Source organism: Cetorhinus maximus, chromosome 9 (genome assembly GCF_964194155.1).
Source record: "Cetorhinus maximus chromosome 9, sCetMax3.hap1.1, whole genome shotgun sequence".
Taxonomy (NCBI): Eukaryota; Metazoa; Chordata; class Chondrichthyes; order Lamniformes; family Cetorhinidae; genus Cetorhinus; species Cetorhinus maximus.
Genome location: NC_135887.1, coordinates 56,681,116 through 56,697,329, shown reverse-complemented (window position 1 = coordinate 56,697,329; position 16,214 = coordinate 56,681,116). Strand labels below are relative to the sequence as shown.

General features: G+C 44.4%; 1 protein-coding gene across 1 annotated transcript in view; it reads right to left on the bottom strand.

Moving 5' to 3' along the window:
- Positions 1-1,152: 1,152 nt before the first annotated feature.
- The window catches only part of rcc1l (RCC1 like), a 60,586-nt gene continuing 45,524 nt past the window's right edge, over positions 1,153-16,214 (bottom strand). The window contains exons 9-11 of the mRNA XM_078548765.1: positions 13,424-13,597; positions 3,772-3,857; positions 1,153-3,126 (exon numbers count right to left, since the gene is read on the bottom strand). Of these exons, the coding sequence (XP_078404891.1) occupies positions 3,049-3,126; positions 3,772-3,857; positions 13,424-13,597 (338 nt within the window). The 3' untranslated portion in view covers positions 1,153-3,048. The remainder of the gene's footprint in view (positions 3,127-3,771; positions 3,858-13,423; positions 13,598-16,214) is intronic.

Sequence of the window (16,214 nt, the reverse complement as noted above, 5' to 3'; positions counted from 1 at the left end):
GTTGATACTGAGTGACTGCATGCTCAGTGTTCAGCTGGTTAAACTGGTTGATACTGAGTGACTGCATGCTCAGTGTTCAACTGGTTAAACTTGTTGATACTGAGTGACTGCCAGCTCGGTATTCAGCTGGTTAAACTAGTTGATACTGAGTGACTGCATGCTGAGTGTTCAGCTGGTTAAACTGGTTGATACGGAGTGCCTGCCTGTTTGGTGTTCAGCTGGTTAAACTGGTTGATACTGAGTGACTGCCAGCTCGGTGTTCAGCTGGTTAAACTAGTTGATACTGAGTGACTGCATGCTCAGTGTTCAGCTGGTTAAACTGGTTGATATGGAGTGCCTGCCTGTTTGGTGTTCAGCTGGTTAAACTGGTTGATACTGAGTGACTGCCAGCTCGGTGTTCAGCTGGTTAAATAGTTGATACTGAGTGACTGCCAGCTCGGTGTTCAGCTGGTTAAACTAGTTGATACTGAGTGACTGCATGCTCAGTGTTCAGCTGGTTAAACTGGTTGATACTGAGTGACTGCCAGCTCAGTGTTCAGCTGGTTAAACTAGTTGATACTGAGTGACTGCATGCTCAGTGTTCAGCTGGTTAAACTGGTTGATACTGAGTGACTGCATGCTCAGTGTTCAGCTGGTTAAACTGGTTGATACTGAGTGACTGCCAGCTCGGTGTTCAGCTGGTTAAACTGGTTGATACTGAGTGACTGCCAGCTCGGTGTTCAGCTGGTTAAACTGGTTGATACTGAGTGACTGCATGCTCAGTGTTCAGCTGGTTAAACTGGTTGATACTGAGTGACTGCATGCTCAGTGTTCAGCTGGTTAAACTGGTTGATACTGAGTGACTGCCAGCTCGGTGTTCAGCTGGTTAAACTGGTTGATACTGAGTGACTGCCAGCTCGGTGTTCAGCTGGTTAAACTGGTTGATACTGAGTGACTGCCAGCTCGGTGTTCAGCTGGTTAAACTGGCTGACACTGAATGCCTGTCTGCTCAGTGTTCTTGTTGCATACTTACAGCTGGGAGAGGAGTAATCAGAGCCATTCACAAAGCTGTCAGTGGTACATAAAACAGTGACTGACCTGTTGATTACTGTGGAGCTGTAAATGAGTGAGGGGTGAGGCAGACTTCAGCTGATCAGTCAGATTACCAAACAGTAAGAAAAAAGAACATTTATTTTTAGTGCCTTTCACATCCTCAGGATGGACTAAAGTCCTTTACAGTTGATGAACAGAAATTTCTTCCATTTAAATATTGGGAAGACTGAAGCCATCATCTTCAGTCCAGTCACAAGTTCCCTAGCTAACAACTAGTTTCCTAGCTAACAACTCCGTCCCTTTCCCTGGCAACCACCTAGAATGCTGTATTTGACCTCAAGATGAGCTTCCAATCACATCTCCATGTCCTTGCTAAGATCGCTTGACAGTCCAGCCTTCGCCCACACATCCAGCTCCCTGCTGGGGAGCTATTATCTTGCCTGTATTTTCTTCTCCCTCCACAGTTCTAAGACACACAGGCTGGTCCAGGGATTGTCAGAACTTCAAACTCAATCAAATTTATCACATACATTTTCACATATAATGAATCTTTTTCAATCGGTTTATTAGCATGAAAATCATGCCATTTTTTCCCATGTGTCTCTGATAATAGCAGCTGCAGAAACCAAAGAAAAAGCTATGGGTTTCCACCACATCTAAGCTGAGCTCCATGTTTACTGTTGTTTTGTAAGGCACACTGCATTCACCTCTTCAAACTTGCTGTAAACCACAGGAAGGAAAGTCAGTGTGCAGACACCAGTTTGTTCCTCCTCAATAGTTCACTTCCGGCTTTGTATCCACATGATTGTCTCTGGCTCAGGCAGTGTAAATGTCCACTAACACTTGTCGAAAAGTTCCATCAATGTCTCTCTCCAACCAGTTCCCCAGGGAAAGTCTTTGCAGAAAAAGGTCAGTGAAACTAGGATTCAAACTCTAGTGTCTATTCATTGAAACAGCAATCACAGTGGCAGCAGGCTTGAGGGGCTGAGTGGCCTACTCCTGCTCCTAATTCGTATTACCATGATGGGAATGGCAGTTTGGAATTCATCAGATTCCATATGGTCCATGGAATGGGTTCCATAGACTGAATGATCTTTTCCTTACTTCATTTCTTTTCGCACATGAATCTGGAATTTTGCAATTCCTGGATTTCCTTTCACACGTTGAGTTCAAGGTTTCCTGCCTCACTGCAGAAAGTCAATTGCCAGCAAATTTATACATCTCTTACACCTGTATTATTGGATGGGAGTTATACTGTTCATTGCCCCCAGGCACCACCAGTATTGTGACATCACACAGTATGTTACATTATGTGGTATCCTAGATACAGTAATACACGGGGATTTCAAAGGACTATCGATGGTGGTCATTGGAAATATAGCAAATATTTTTATATGAAAAGGCAGAATGAGAAAATGAACAAATATTCTGACAGGTAATGGGAGATTGGGGAAGGTAATGGTAGTTAAAACAATATCACACAGAGAAAAATCAGCAAAGGCCTTTAGCACCAGAACATTCCTTTCCCAAAATAAAATGAAGCAAGTTCGTCAGTATGACTGGTCAGGTAAATATCCCAGATTGAGATAACATTGTGGATCTGAAAGAACCTTTACATTAAAGGTCATAACCGAGTCACAGACAATGAGAAAATGGGAGAGCTATCAAGAGTTAAACAAAGATAGAAAGAGAAAGAAAGCCAGATGGAGAGAGCAAGAGATAAAGTAATAGGTCAGTGAAAGGAAGGAAAGCAGAACACATTTAAAAAGGAAAGCTTATTTCAAAGGTCAGTATACAATGAACAAAAGCTGCTCCAATCAGTGAACACGATCAATAAGAGGTCTTACTGGACTAATCAGTTCAGAGCAGACCCACACTGCAATACAAAAAGAGAAATCTTCTGCATATACATTCTATGGTTGCTGGAAGGAGACTTGGAACTGTTAGCAGTTGTTATTATCCAGAATCAGAGCAGATTCATGTTCTAATCTCTCATTGTGCTGAGTGAGTGTCGGTTCAGATGAATGATCTTGTAAGAGCCACCATGTGGTCCACCCCACAAGCCACGTCCACCACATCGCCTGCTACTGCCACCTAAACAAATGGCAAAATACAGTTAGTGTCTGGACATGACACATAGGAAGAATATACTGGCCTTTGAGGGAGTCCAGCAGATTTACCAGAATAATACCTGGACTACAAGGGAGAACCACAGCAATGAACTCTATTGTAGTCCACATAATAAATAACAAACCAGTGAAGGAAAAACAATGCAAGGGTCTTCAACACAGGTCAGATGCACAAGTTTGACAAGATAGAGGATTTCTTGATGATAGTTTGAGGTAACTTTAGACGGCAAAGTAAATGTGAAATAAAAATGAGTCTCAATTATCTGTGTCCTTCGGGGGGCTCATTTGCTTCCCACAACAGGAAAGTTACCAAGACACAAACTGAACAGAGCCATACCCTATCCACACTTACAGGAAACAACATCTGATTGACCACTGCGTGTCTTCAGGGAATAATTAGCTCAAAGTTTCCTGTGGGCAATCTATCTTTGAAATGTGTACATTGCGATGAAAATTCAAGACAACATTGTGTTGAAAGACTGTCCCCAGCTATTCTACTTGTATCCAGTTTTTCTGCTAAGTTGAATTCCGTGTGGTTGACATGGAAATTGCTGGAAATGTAACCCCAGTGGTACTGTGAACCTGAATATGAAAGTAGTGAAGGACTTACCCGCCAGGGAAAGTACTGATCATCTAGGGTCCCAATGCCAAGGCAACCTCGGAGATTCTTACCCCATACAAAGAGCTCGCCATGATCTGGAACATGAAGACATTACTGATTGGGCTGTGAAGCAAATAATCTTAAAAAATCAAGTTTCTCTTCCTTTTTATTCATTTATTTTTTCATGGGATGTGGGGGTCGCTGGCTAGGCCAGCATTTATTGCCCATCCCTAATTGCCCTTGAGAAGGTGGTGATGAGCTGCCTTCTTGAACCGCTGCAGTTCATGTGGTGTAGGTACACCCACAGTGCTGTTAGGGAGGGAGTTCCAGGATTCTGACTCAACAACAGTGTAGGAATGGTGATATATTTCCAAGTCAGGATGATGAGTGGCTTGGAGGGGAACTTCCAGGTGGTCATATATTAGTCAAAGCCCTGTGCTGTTTTATATCTGGAGTTAAGGCTAAGTGCAGCCTTTAGGTGAAGCACGGTTAGAGAATGGGGGATATTTAGACTAGGGCAACACAATGTAATTCAGTCTCCATTTTAAATTCTGCCAAAATTTTTATTACAAATTCTCAGGTTCGCTGGCAGGTGGAGCTGAAATGCAGTTTCTGTTATAAATGGAGACATAGAAAGAAGGAACATGCACTGAGTGTCTTTCATTGTCTCAGGATGGCCCCAAGCTCTTTACAGCCAAACACTAAGTGCAGTTGTAATTTATAAACATGGCAGCTAAAGTGTACGAAGCAAGATCCCACAAACAGCAATGAGGTGTTTTGCTGACATTGCTTCAGCGATAAATCTCATTTGAAACACAGCACATCCAATAGTGTAGCACTCCCTCTGCACTGAGCCTCCAACAGTGCAGCACTCCCTCAGTACTGACCCTCCGACAGTGCAGCACTTCCTCAGTACTGACCCTCCGACAGTGCAGCACTCCCTCAGTACTGACCCTCCGACAGAGCAGCGCTCCCTCAGTACTGACCCTCCGACAGTGCAGCGCTCCCTCAGTGCTGACCCTCCGACAGTGCAGCGCTCCCTCAGTACTGACCCTCCGACAGTGCAGCGCTCCCTCAGTGCTGACCCTCCGACAGTGCAGCGCTCCCTCAGTGCTGACCCTCCGACAGTGCAGCACTCCCTCAGTACTGACCCTCCGACAGTGCAGCACTTCCTCAGTACTGACCCTCCGACAGTGCAGCACTCCCTCAGTACTGACCCTCCGACAGAGCAGCGCTCCCTCAGTACTGACCCTCCGACAGTGCAGCGCTCCCTCAGTGCTGACCCTCCGACAGTGCAGCGCTCCCTCAGTACTGACCCTCCGACAGTGCAGCGCTCCCTCAGTGCTGACCCTCCGACAGTGCAGCGCTCCCTCAGTGCTGTCCCTCTGACAGTGAAGTGTTCTCTCAGTGCTGTCCCTCTGACAGTGAAGTGTTCTCTCAGTACTGTCCCTCTGACAGTGAAGTGTTCTCTCAGTGCTGTCCCTCTGACAGTGAAGTGTTCTCTCAGTACTGTCCCTCTGACAGTGCAGCGCTCTCTCAGTACTGACCCTCTGACAGTGCAGCGCTCCCTCAGTACTGTCCCTCTGACAGTGCAGCGCTCTCTCAGTACTGACCCTCTGACAGTGCAGCGCTCCCTCAGTGCTGTCCCTCTGACAGTGAAGTGTTCTCTCAGTACTGTCCCTCTGACAGTGAAGTGTTCTCTCAGTACTGTCCCTCTGACAGTGAAGTGTTCTCTCAGTGCTGTCCCTCTGACAGTGAAGTGTTCTCTCAGTGCTGTCCCTCTGACAGTGCAGCACTCCCTCAGTGCTGTCCCTCTGACAGTGAAGTGTTCTCTCAGTACTGACCCTCCGACAGTGGATTGTCAGCCTGGAACAGGTGCTCAAGTATCTGATGTGGGAGTAGAGAGGGCCCATCAGTTGAGCTGAGGTAAATAGGAATTTACAATGGGAGAAATTGTCTGGAAGTTTATGGAAATGTAAGAATTCTTTATTATCACAAACACTTCTTGTAGTGGTTGCAAGAATTTCTGAAATTAAAAATGAACTTGACGAAGCCTTGGCTGCCTCGAGTATAAGTGGTTGTGGAACAGAGCTGTCAGAGTTAGCTGCTGTGGAATGAATTCTACCATGCTGATATGTAAGCAAGGCTTGCAGAATGGCTGCCATTCTCAATTAAGCTGCTGCCACATTACGTCCTACTGGCTGACTGCTGCCAATTCAGTAAATACATCACGATGGCGTAGAAGGTTAGCTTGCATTCCAGAGCAGCTCTGCTCTGCTTGGGCAAAAATCAGGCTCACAAACCAGAAACATGAGAAATGGTCATGGAAACATGACAGAGGGGAGTAATGACATCGACTCACCAACAAGCTGAGAGTTGTAGATTGGGATAAACCTTTAGAAGGAAGTTGTTATAGAGGAAAAGTGGAGTAGTCTCAGGGTGAAGCCTGATCAATACCAGTATTGACATTGTTGTCCTTCTGACCGAGTGCAAAGTAAAATGAGGCTGAAGTGGGCAGCAGGGAGAGAAGTGCTGTAGAGGAAAAGTAAACAAATAGCTTTCCTCAATCATTGATTCACACAGAGATCAGGTAATAGAGATGAGTTTATGAGTAAGATTAGGGAGGGTAGGAAACTAGTGAGAGTGGCCAAAACAGATAGTAGGACTGTCAAGAACTTAGAACTGTGAACATTTAAAAAAAATGTAAACAGAACAGGGAAACAGGTGGAGACCCTGAGAGGTTCCAGGTGGGACATTATCAAGTTAGTAAAGAAGGTAATGAATCCAGTTAGAGGCGTTCCAAAGTCTTCCAGGGTACTTTGAGAAGATATTTTCACTGTTTGGTGACTCCATAGGTGGAAGACAGAAATTTATCAAAAGAACAAAGGGAAGGTTAGCACAAATGTTCTTATCCAGGAGGTTGGGACATGGAATGTTCTGGATAAATACTTGAAAAAGAAAACTGTAGAAAGGTTTGAGGAAAAGGCAATGGAAGGGAGCCAGATGGAGGCATTTTCAGAACTGGCAAAGGTACAATAGGTCAAACAACACCAACCCTGTTCTGTAAACTTCTGATTCCAAACTTAAGGACTGGTCATTATTTCCAATGTATTCTATATGTCTGTGTTGAACGAGGAAATCACAGGCATGGCTCCAAATGGGGCAGAGTTTCTGATGAAGGTGATGAAATATAAAATCTGATCCAATGGGTGACAGACAAGTTGAAGTTAGGAAGTCGAGTCCGAGAGCAAACAGATTGAACACCAGGGTACTAGAGAAAGCTCAAAATATTCAAAGTGTTCTCACGGGCATTTTTATTAGGAAATCCTTAGAAATGGGCCACTAGCTGAAGATTGGAAAAATGGGACTGGTTCCGTGTAAAGTTTTGCTATAGTGTGCAGCCAGTTTTTTCAATGTGCGGCCTCTTTAAATTATTTTGCACGGTTGTGCATTCACAGTGTTTAATCCAAAACAAAAGCCTCCTGGGTACTTTCCAGGCTGCTGCATGACCATGCACGTACACACCATAGCAAGAACATGGCAACTAACATCAGTAGGAAAAAGGGACAAGAATCAATCCAGGGAATATGAGGTCAACAAGTCAGGTAGTGTGGCAGTGTTTTCGTTACATTCTCTCGGGTGTTAGTCCAGTAAATTCAAATCCCACCATAAACAGTTCAGCAATTTAAACACAAATTGAAATAAAGGGCGAAAATTGCGAAGCTGTCAGATTGTCATAAAAACCCAACTGGATCACTAATAAAACAGACAAAAATCCACAGTCCTTGCCTGCTTCTGGCTCCATGACAATGTAGTTAGCCTGGGTTTTGCGATAGAAATTGCAAGCCTCACCATTATCAAAGTGCCTTCACTCAGAGGGTTGTGAACCTTTGGAATTTTCTACCCCAGGAAGCTGTGGCAGCTCCATCGCTGAGTACATTCAAGGCAGGGCCTGGTGGATTTGTGATCTCTCAGGGAGTCAAAAAATATGTTGAGCAGGCGGGTAGTGGAGTTGAGGCAGAAGATCGTATTGAATGGTAGGGCAAGTTCAGGAAGCCGTATGGTACACTCCTTCCAATTATAGTTGGATTTCCAGAAGGCATTTGATAAGGTGCCACATCAAAGGTTACTACAAAAAATAAGAGCTCACTGTGTAGGGGGTAACATATTAACATGGATAGAGGATTGGTTAGCTAACAGGAAGCAGCAAGTATGGATAAATGGGTCATTTTTAGTTTGACAAACTGTAATCAGTGGAGTGCCATAGGGATCAGAACTGGGGCCTCAACTATTTACAATCTATATCAATGAGTTGAATGAAGGGACCAGAAGTACGGTAGCTAAATTTGCCGATGACACAAAGATAGGTAGGAATCCAGAGGAAATTAAGTTGTCAAGAGGAGGTAGTGAGTCTGCAAAGGGACATGGATAGGTTAAATGAATGGGCAAAAATTTGACAGATGGAGTATAATGTGGGAAAATGTAAACTTGTCCACTTTGGCAGGAAGAACAGAAAAGCAGCAAATTATTTAAATGGAGGGCGATTGCAGAACTCGGTGGTACAGAGGGACCTGGGTGTCCTGGTACATGAATCACAAAAAGTCAGTATGCAGGTACAGCAAGTGATTAGGAAGGCGAATGGAATGTTGTCGCTTATTTCAAGGGGAATGGTATATAGAAGTAGGGATGTTTTGCTGCAGCTGTACAGGGCCTTGGTGAGACCATATCTGGAGTGATGGGTATAGTTTTGGTCTCCTTATTTGAAAAAAGATATTGTGTTAGATGCAGTACAGAGAAGGTTCACTTGACTTATTCCTGGATGAGGGACTTTCTTATGGAGAAAGGTTGAGCAGGTTGGGCCCATATCCGTTGGAGTTTAGAAAAATGAGACGTGATCTTATTGAAATATATAAGATCCTGACGGTATTTGACAGGGTAGATGCCAGGAGGATGTTTTCACTTGTGGGGGAGATTTCTAATGGTTCTACCAGGGGGCACAGTTTAAGAATAAAAGGTCTCGTTTTCAAGACTGAGATGGGGAGGAATGTTTTCTCTCAGAGGATTGTTACTCTGTGGAATTATCTTCCCCAGAAAACAGTGGAGGCTGGGTCATTGATTTTATTCAAAGCTGAGTTAGACAGGTTTTTGATAGACAAGGGAGTCAAGGGTTTAAGGGGCGCAGGCAGGAAAGTGGAACTGAGTCAAACAGATCAGCCAAGTTTTTATCAGAAGACGGAACAGGCTGGAAGGGCCGAATGGCCTACTTCTGCTCCTATATTCCACCGACTGCATGTGAATCATGGAATCAGAAAGGTACTGCCTGAGTAGCCCTGCCCCCTCTGAAGACATTTTTAAAAGTTTTTTTCAATTCATTTTCAGGATGTGGGCTTTAGTGACGAGGCCAGCATTTATTACCCATCGCCAATTGGTCCAGGTAGTTAAAGGCACAGCAACCAAGGGTGAAACAATTAAAATTGAGGACTCTCATGAGGCAGAATTGGAGCAGCACAGATATCTCAGTGGGCTGTGGGGCTGAAGGAGATTAGAGAGATAAGGAGGGGCAAAGCCATGGAGGGATTTGAAAACAAGGATGAGAATTTTACAATTGAGGCATTACTTAACAGGGAGCCAGTGCAGGTCAGTGAGCTCAAGGTGATGGGTGATTGGGATTTGGTTAAAGTTAAGACATATTTACGGAGTAAGCTTACAGAGGGTAGAACGTGGGAGACCAGCCAGAAGTGCATTGGAAAGGTCAAGTTCAGAAGCAACAAAGGCCAAGCTGAGGGTTTCAGCAACAGATGAGCTGAGGCAGGCAATGTTTTGGAGGTGGAAACAGGTAGTCTTAATGATGGCACAGACATGTGCTAGGAAGCTCACCTCCGGGGCCTAATATAACACCAAGGCTGTGGGCGTTCTGGTTCAGCCTCAGACAACTTCCAGGGAGAGGGATGGGATCAGTGGCTAAGGAATGGAAATTTATAGCAGGGACCAAAGAAATTGGCTTCAGTATGTTAATATTTAGCTGGAGGAAATTTCTGCTCATCCAGCACTGGATGTTGGATAAGCAGTCTGATAATTTAAAGACAGTGGAGAGGTCAAGAGAGGTGGTGCTGAGGTAGAGCTGGGTGTCATCATACACATGGAAATGACACGGTCTTCAGAAGATGGTGTCACCAAGAGGCAGGATGTAGATGAGAAATGGGGTGGGTGGAGGCAAGTCAAGGATAGATCCTTGGGGGAGACCAGGGATAAGTAACCCTAAAAAATGCAAACTCTGTAGGTATGAGGGGCAAGTTGGCTCAGCAAGTTTGGGAAACTACATGAAATGATATGTTGTAGATAAGTAATGACAACATTCAAATAAATATTTCATAATTTGCAAGAATTATGTATTCCCTTAAGGAATAAAAATCTCACACGAAAAGTGATCCAACCATGGCTAACAATCAGGAGTTAAAAATAGTGTTAGTTAAAGGAAGAGGCTTATAATATTGTCAAAAAGAGTAGTTAGCCTGAGGTTGGGAGGATTTTAAAATTCAGTAAAGAAGGACCAAGCAACTGAAAGAGAAAATATGATAAGTGGGTAAACCAGCGAGAGAATAAAAATCGATTGTAAATACTTCTATAGGTACATAAAAAGAAAGAGATCAGATAAAGTAAATGTAGCTCCCACAGAGACAAGAGAAATTAAAATAGGATAAGGAAATGACAGAGAGTTAACAAATACTGTGTGTCGGTCTTCACAGTAGAAGACACAAACATTCTGGAAATTATGGGAACTAAGAATTCAGTCAAAAAGACGGACTTAAATATATATTTTTTATCTATTCATCCATGAGTGAGAGCATTTCTGGCTACACCAGCATTCATTGCTCATCCCCAATTGCCCTCGAGAAGGTGGTGGTGAGCTGCCTTCTTGAACCGCTGCAGTCCATATGGTGTAGGTACACCCACAGTGCTGTTAGGGAGGGAGTTCTTGGATTTTGGCTCAGTGACAGTGAAGGAACGGCGATATATTTCCAAGTCAGGATGGTGAGTGGCTTGGAGGGGAACTTCCAGGTGGTGTTCCCATCTATCTGCTGCACTTATCCTTCAAGATAGTAGCGGTTGTGAGTTTGGAAGGTGTTGTTTAAGGAGCCTTTGTGAGTTTCTGCAGTGCATCTTGTAGATGGTACACATTGCTGCTACTGTGCATCGGTGGTGGAGGGAATGAATGTTTGTGAACGAGGTGCAAATCAAGCGGACTTTGTCCTGGATGGTGTCAAGCTTCTTGAGTGTTGTTGGAGCTGCACTCATCCAGGCAAGTGGAGAGTATTCCATCACACTAACTTGTGCCTTGGACAGGCTTTGGGGACTCAGAAGATGAGTTACTCACCACGGAGTTCCCTACCTCTGAACTGCTCTTGTAGCCACAGTATTTATATAGCTGGTCCAGTTCAGTTTCTGGTCAATGGTAGCCCCCAGGATGTTGATAGTGGGGGATTCAGTGATGGCACTGCATTGAATGTGAAGGGGAAATGGTTAGATTTTCTCTTGTTGGCGATGGTCGTTGGCTGGCACTTGTGTGGCGCGAATGTTACTTGCCATTTATCAGCCAAAGCCTGAATATTGTTCAAGTCTTGCTCTATATGGACACTCAGGGTGTGAGTAGTTGTGAATTGTGCCGAACATTCTGGCCATATGATGAAGGGAAGGTCATTGATGAAGCAGCTGAAGATGGCTGGGCCTAGGACATTACCCTGAGGAACACCTGCAGTGATGTCCCAAGACTGAGATGATTGACCTCCAACAACCACAACCATCTTCCTTTGTGCTAGGTGTAACTCCAACCAGCGAGAGTTTTCCCTCGATTCCCACTGACTCCAGTAGGGCTCCTTAATGCCACACTCAGTCAAATGCTGCCTTGATGTCAAGGGCAGTCATTGTCACCTCACCCCTTGAGTTCAGCTCTTATGCCTGTGTTTGGACCAAGGCTGTAATGAGGTCAGGTGCTGAGTGGCACTAGTGGAATCCAAACTGAGCTTCAGTAAGCAGGATATTGCTGAATAAGTGCCGCTTGGTAGCAATGTTAACGACACCTTCCATCCCTTTGCTGATAATTGAGAATCAACTGATGGGGCGGGTTGGATTTATTCTGCTTTATGTGTACACACACCCATAGTCAATTTTCCACATTTCCAGGTAGATGCCAGTGTTGTAGCTGTACTGGGACAGCTTGGCTAGGGGCGCGGCAACTTCTGGAGCACAAGTCTTCGGTATTATTGCCGGAATATTGTCAGGGCCTGTAGCCTTTGCAGTATCCAGTGCCTTCAGCCACTTCTTGATATCACATGGAGTGAATCGAACTGGCTGAAGACTGGCACCTGTGATGCTGGGGACCTCCTCTGGCTGAAGATTGTAGCAAATGCTTCAGCCTTATCTTTTGCAATGATGTAATGGGCTCCCCCATCATAGAGGATGGGGATATTTATGGAGCCTCCTCCTCCAGTGAGTTGCTGAGGCCTTGTATTCGTCATAATTTAGTTGTAAGTGTCTTGGGGTTCAGGGGTGGGGTAGAGGGAGCTTTATCCTGGGCAGTCATGGAAGGAAGCGTGGTTGGGAGAGGGATCTGAGTGCAGATCGATTCAAGGGAGTGACCAGAGATGGCCTTACCCATGATTGACACAATGGGTGTAGCGAAGCCACAGGATTTGGCAAGGTCAGGAAGGTGGCCATGAATACAAGTTGGAGAGTTTACATGGAGATAAAGGGAGGACGAAAGGGCAGTGAGCTTGGAGGAGAGAGAGGATGATGAATTGAGGTAGAGGTTAATGTTGAAGATGAGAAGTTGTTTGGTGCATAGGCTATGGGGGAAAGCAGAGAAGATATTTTGGTTTGAAACTTGGCCTGCCTACTACCTGAGTGTGAGAGAACAGGCAGTCTAAATGAGAGGCAAGAAGCTGGAACAGGAGGAAGTCTCAAAGCAGAAGAAAATGTCAGAGGAGCATTGGAACCAGGGTGTGATTGGGTGATAGGAGCCACATCGCTGCCACAATAGGCTGAGCGAGGCAAATTCCTTCCAATATAGCCAGGTGCGGAGTTTTCATTTAGGAGGGAAGTGTCATCATCCCTTAAGCCAGGTGTCAACACAATCAGCCACAATAATCTCACGAACGCCAAGGACCTTGTTCACAAATGAACGGACATTCCGGAAGGAGATATGGAGAAGGGCAGTGAGAGCTGGTCAGTTAATGGCTATTGGGTCAGCACTGAGGGGATGAATTAGACAGGAGGGAGATTGCAAGATTAGTCCCCAGTGGGCACACTGGGCAGGGGAAGGTTGGCAAGAGTCTAAGTTGGGGCATTTGGGATTGCTGTTCTTAAGAAGGCAGCACTGGGTGCATGAATGGGCCCTTTGAAAGATGCGAAGAGAAAAAGAGAGAGAAACTCCAGAATTATTCAAGAGGGAGTCAAGCCTGGAGAGTGGAAAGGTTGAAGAGCACTGAAGAGTTGGGATGGAGATTTGGTGGGGCAGAATACTTGGAAGGAGAAAGATTAAAGGATGACAAACGTGATAGGGGGGGGTTTTGAACAGTAAAGAGATGGCATAAAACAAAAATCAACCCCCTGAAACTAACAGTGATCCTTCAGCAGCTTCTAAAGCTTTTTGTAAGACACTTACTGGTGATGGCAGCAAAATGGTTGAGGCCACAACGAATACGGTCAACTTGAACCTGGGGTGTGAACTCAGACCAGCCAAACAGCGTTGGTGGGATCATCTCCGGCACTCTAGATTCAGAAAGATTACAGCCTTTTCCTAGAATTCCATAGCCCCAGACAAACACATTGCCTTCCCCTGCAATTGACAAAATAGTACAAGTTAATCCTCAGCAAATTCAGCGGTGGTTTACTCAGACAGGACAGATGTCCCAGGAACACTATCAGATAATTAGCAACATAGGGGAAATGCCAAACTGATAACTGCGTGGAGTGGAAGCTTTGCTGCGATCAAGGGTCGGTGGCTCAGTGTGTAACACTCTCGCCTCTGCCAGTAGGTTGTAAGTTCAAGCTCCACTTCAGATGCTTGAGCACACAATCTAGGTTGACATTCCAGTGCTGTGCTGAGGAAGTACTGCACTGGAGGTATTGCCTTTCAGATGAGACCTTAAAGATTTTCTTTAATGTGGACGCAAAGGATTCCATGCTGGTATCCACAAAGCTTCGTGGGATCTTACTGTCCTTAAACTGGATCCTGGATTTCCCTACATTACAACAATGGCTACAATTCAACAGCAGAATAGTAGGTAGTCTATGGATGTTACTCATCTGAACTTCCAGAAGGCATTCAATAAGGACCTACATAGAAACTGTGAACAAAAATGACAGTGCATGGATAGGTAACTTATTGACATGGGTGGGGGAGCAGTTAGGAGATAGAGGATAGAGACTAGGGAAAAAGTATTTATTCAAATTGGCAGTGTGCGACTATTGGTGTCTTCCAAGAATCTGCACTGAGGCCTCAGCTTCTTAATATATTCACCAGTGTCTATAATGAACCAGTAGGGAGCCACAGATCCAAGTTTGCTGACAACACTAAGTTAGGGGGAAGTGGTGGCATAGTGTATTGTCACTGGACGAGTATTCCAGAGACCTAGGATAATGCTCTGGGAACCCGAGTTCGAATCCCACCATGGCAGATGGTGAAATTTGAATTCAATTTTAAAAAATCTGGAATTAAAAGTCTGATGATGACCACGAAACCATTGCCGATTATTGTAAAAACCCATCTGATTCACTAATGCCCTTTAGGGAAGGAAATCTGCCATCCCTACCTGGTCTGGCCTACATGTGACTCCAGGCCCACAGCAATGTGGTTACTCTTAAATGCCCTTTGAACAAGGTCAATTAAGGATGGGCAATAAATGTTGGCCTAGCCAGTGATGCCCCACATCCCATAAATGAATAATGAAAAAAGGTAGTACAGTTAATAGGGGATGGGAGCAGAAAGTTGCAAAGGGATATTGATAGGTTACATGAATGACCATAACTGTGGCAGATAGATTTCAGTGTGAGGAAGAGTGATGTCATCCACTTTGGGCCCAAGAAATATAAATAAGAACACTTTCTAAATGGGGAGCAGGAACTGTATAAACAGAAATCACTCAAAGCTAATGGACAGGTACAAAAAAAATCATCATAAATGTTAGCATTTATCTCAGAGGTGGAAGTTATGCTCCAGGGCTCTGGTTAGACCCCATCTAATGTGCTGCATTCTGTTCTGGGCAACATCCCCAAGGAAGGATATACTGGCCTTGGAGGGAGTGCAGCACAGATTTACCGGAATTATGTCAGGTTAAAAAGTTTCAATTATGAAGGCAGGTTGCAGACTGGGCTTATATCCCCTTGGGTATAGAAGACGAAGAGGTGATTTAATTGTGATGCTTAAGATGACAAGTATACGATAGGGTAGAGAGAGAGATTATTTCCTCTGCTGTAACAATCCAAAACAAGGGGACAAATCTTAAACGTAGAGCTAGGCGTTCAGAAGTGATATCAGGAAAATGCGCCTTCATTCAAATCAAGGTGGAAATCTATCTCAGGCGTACAGGAACAGGAGTACGCCATTTAGTCCCTTGATCCTGTTTGTTCATTCATTAGATCATGGCTGATCTGTGACCTGTCTCCAGATCCTATTTGTCCCATACCCTTTGGTTAACAAAAATTATAAACCTGAGATTGATAGATTAATAATTGAAGTAAAATAAACTGTTACTGGGAAAGAGCTTCAAACTTCTGCCAGCATTTGTGCGTCGAAATACTTGCTATTTTCATCCTGAAAGGTCTTGCTTTAACTTTCAGACTCTTCCCCCAAGCCCTAGACTCCTGGCCAGCAGGAATCGTTTCTGTCTGCCCTATCTATTCTACCTCATACATTGAAAACTTTGATCAAGTCACCCCTTAACCTTCCAAATTCCAGGAAACACAACCCCAATTTATATAATCTCTCATCATAATTTAAACCTTGGGGTTCAGGTATCATTCTACAGTGTTCCTAAATCTATGCTGCACTCCTCCAAGGCCAATATATCCTTCCTGGGCTGTGGTGCCTAGAACTGCTCCCAATAACTCCAGGTGAGGTCTAACCAGGGCTTTGTACAGCTGAATCTGGACTTTCTAGCCCCATGTATTCTAGTCCTCTAGAGAAAAAGGATAGTATTCCATGAGCCTTTCTGATTCTTTTCTGTGCCCGTCCAGCACATTTTAATAATGTGTACCCGGACCCCCAAGTCTTTGCTTTTCACCATGTAGAAAATACTCTGTAATTAAGTCTTTTTAGGCCCTAAGTGGATGACCTCACATTTGCACTGAAATCTATTTGCCACTGTTTTCCCATTCACTTAAATTATACTTCCATCTACACTGCTACAATGCCGCCAACCTTTGTGTCATCCGCATATTTATGTGACTTTCTA